The 3,530-nt window shown below is 36.3% G+C and overlaps 1 protein-coding gene across 1 annotated transcript; it reads right to left on the minus strand.

Moving 5' to 3' along the window:
• Positions 1-437: 437 nt before the first annotated feature.
• Positions 438-2,844, minus strand: LOC133788640 (uncharacterized). The gene has a single exon (XM_062226196.1). The coding sequence runs from the start codon at positions 2,627-2,629 to the stop codon at positions 833-835; it is 1,797 nt and encodes a 598-aa protein (XP_062082180.1). The 5' UTR covers positions 2,630-2,844; the 3' UTR covers positions 438-832.
• Between the last annotated feature and the right edge of the window lie 686 nt (positions 2,845-3,530).

Raw genomic sequence — 3,530 nt, forward strand, 5'->3', positions numbered from 1 at the left:
AAATCTCTAAAATATTTTTGGATGCCATATTACTTCTTCAATGCTTAGACTTGTATATATATATATATATATATATATTATATGTACATAGATTTTATTTAAGGCTACCTCTCAATAATTTATCTTAAATTATATATCTACATATACACATGTATTATAAATTACCACTTAAAATTGTCTCTTATAATTAGCATTTAAATCATTATACAATAAAAAATTAATATTATATGGTCTTACTTTACTTTACTTTATTTTTTTTAAACAAATAATTCATACAGCATATATATATTTTATCAAACAATAGTAAACATATACAAATAAAACTCAAATTCTAATCAAATAGAAAAAATATATAAATATAAAAAAATACTAAACAAAAATATAAATATAAAAAAAATACTAATTTTAATATAACTCTAACACGCATTAACACTACGTAAATACAAAGCGATTGTAGTATAGCAATTGTAACATCCGCGTTAACATAAGCTTAATCATTACTAAACGACAAGGAACCGTGATGAGTCCATCCATGGTATTCACATGGTCACAAAAGTCAAAAGGTTAAAGGCTCCCAACCCGTGAGTCCGAGAAATATGCACAAACAGCAAAACGAAATACGCCTATAGAATAGATAACTGTCATTTTCTATTACAGTGAAAAAGAAAAAAAAACAAAAAGGAAAAAACCAAAAGCTATTTAAAGTTTCATAATTCTCATCCTTTCTGGAATTTCTGTGTTTCTAAGTTTATACCTTCTCTTTCTTAATCTTCCTTTCCGTAAAGAGAGCAATCGACTATGTAAAAAATATATATCATCATCAAAGTCTTCTTCAGCACCGACCGTTGACAACAGTAGAAGACATATTAGTCAAACCCTTTTCCTCAACTTTCATCTCAATCTCACCTTCGTCCGACACTCTAAACTTTTTATAAATATCACCTTTATAAAACTCTTTCGTTCTATACACCAAAACCAACGAAACCACAGCTCCAAAGAACGTAACGATAGCCAAAATTGAAAACGACAACCTATAACACTGTTTCCCAACACAGACCAACTCCTCCACCGAATTCCGATCCAACCCTTTTCTTGCCAGCTCCTTCAATGCTTCTCTATCGTAAAGTGCTCCAGCGACTTTAACATTGAGGATATACGAACCCAGGGGACTCGCCAACTGCCCACAATTGAACAATGTGGAGTAATATTTGAGCCCGAAAAGCTCTGAAATTATGGCGAAAAGCAGGGGCAATTGGGCTCCGAATGAGAACCCGATTATGATCGAAGAGATGTAGACCGAACCAGGAATGGGAAATGCTACGAGGAGATGACCAATGCATGAGAGGAGAAGAACAAATGTCATCATCAATGGCCGTGGGACCTTGTATTTGACTAAAAGGCTTTCAGAAACGAATCCAGAAAAGACACGGCCGAAATAGTTCCAAATACTGACAAGGGAGACGAATGAACTCACGGTATGAGCTGGGTAGCCCAGTGATTCGCCGATCTGACCCAGGTTGTCAACGGCGGTCAAACTCGAACCGAGTCCACAAAGCGTCGCGAGGAAGAGGATGAGCATGTCTGCACTTAAGAGAGCTTGTAAAATGGTGTAGTCTTCTCCTCTGGGTGGGGGGTCGAATACGGTTAAAAAACAAGATTTCGCTTTGGGACTCTCTTGATTCTGAATCTGGTATCGCTTTTTCTCTGTACTAGTAGAAGAAGAAGAAACGGGCTTTACCTCTTTAGGGTTTTCGAAAAGGATCTGAGAAGGAAGGCCGGGGATCTGTTTTCTGAGATTCCAGAGGTGACGCTCTTCTCTAATGGCGATTAAAAGAGGTACAAAGAGCAAAACGCAAACAACAGTTGCACTCCCAGCATAAGCGGCTCTGGGAAACTGGATTAGTTTCTGAGCAATAATCATAGCCATAATAAACAAAGCCATAAAGATAGAAACGTAGAGAAAATGGTAAAAGACTCTAAGCTCATCCTTATTCGAACCCTTTCTCTTCTCTGGCTCGATAATCCGAATGGTGTAGACAAAAACCACAGACAACGCCGCGGGAAGCCAAGCGATAAGGAGAATCAGAGATTTAGAGTCGTCCCCATAAATGGCAAAATAGATCTGAGTCATAACAGCACCGCTCAGTCCCACAAAGCCTTTCAAAAGACCCAACATGACTCCTCTGCTTTCAGGGAAATTCTTGACGCAGGTGACCAGAGCTCCAGTATTAGCGAAATTCTGCGAGTTGGCTCCAATACAGATGTAGAGACACATTTGCCAGACTTTGGGTTTCGGGATTTTTCCAGCGACGGAAAGAAAGATCATGAAGTAGCCGGCGAAGTTCATGGCTGCTCCGATGAGGAGGACGAACCAGGTGGGGGTGACCTCAGCAATGAGGCCAGAGAAAACTCCGACGTTGGCTCCAAGATCTTTGAAAAAGCCGATGAGGTTGAGGGTCTTCTGGTCGTAACCGAGAGTGGCCTTAATCTGCTTGGAGTAGACTCCGAAGAGGTAGGTGGCTCCTGCACCGAACATGATTAGGAAGGAGGCGAAAACGCTGAACCATCGGCCTTTCACCACCTGGAGTGCGAAACATGACGCTCCGGTGGGGAAATGGGTCGTCCCCATTTTGAGATTTTGGTGGTCTTGGCCGAAGGTAGAGGAGTCCAATGAGGAGATTGACTGGAAATGGTGATGGATTTTGGGGCTTGTGGATCCATCTGGTTTAGGGGTTTAAATAGGAGGATGAGTTACGAGTACATGGTTTTTTTTTTTTTTGTTTCATTCTTTCCCCCGATAAAGCTGAGTTTTACTTATTATTTTACACGTGACAGAAAAGATAAACGAGAGAGAGGAAAAAAAAAACTAAAAATTAAAATTAAAATTTTTGTAACTTAATAACTAAATTTTAAAAAACTCATGTGAAGAGATATATTTCTTTCAAAAAAAAAAAAAAAGAAGAGATATTGTTCAAGTAAAATAACAAATTAAAGACTCTAATACGGAATTATAACGAAAACCAATATATAGGAAAAGGTTGTATGATCTTATCCAAATGTAAATAAATAACAACCTTTGATTACTGGGATTTATGTTTTTTATGAAAAGATAGTTGTACTTGTACCCTTTTATCTATGTTGGTGTGATTGTTTTTTTTAATAGACCTCTTTTATCTTTATCTTTGTTGATTTTTGTTTTTTCGCATGTTTATTATTATTTATAAAATATATTTATTTTTTTTAATATTTATTATTGTCATTATAATGCAAGGGTTAATAACAACTACTTGTTATCATTTCTCAGAAGAAAAAAAAAAGTAACTACTTGTTATCGTATAACTGTGCTTGTCCTCATTGTCGCTGGTTTAATTAATTGACCTGTACATTCCTTAAAAAGAAATGTATTTCCCCTAATATATGGTATACAAGAAGGAAAAAATCAACTTATTGTAAAATTACTATCATTTTAAATTATTCAATAACTAATTTAAAGTTTACTATGGAAAAATAATTTAATGATTTCACATCTC

The sequence above is a fragment of the Humulus lupulus genome, chromosome 7, assembly GCF_963169125.1.
Source record: "Humulus lupulus chromosome 7, drHumLupu1.1, whole genome shotgun sequence".
Taxonomy (NCBI): domain Eukaryota; kingdom Viridiplantae; phylum Streptophyta; class Magnoliopsida; order Rosales; family Cannabaceae; genus Humulus; species Humulus lupulus.

Coding starts and splice junctions, on each gene's coding strand:
- LOC133788640 (XM_062226196.1), bottom strand. CDS start 2,629: ATGGGGACGACCCATTTCCCCACCGGAGCGTCATGTTTCGCACTCCAG.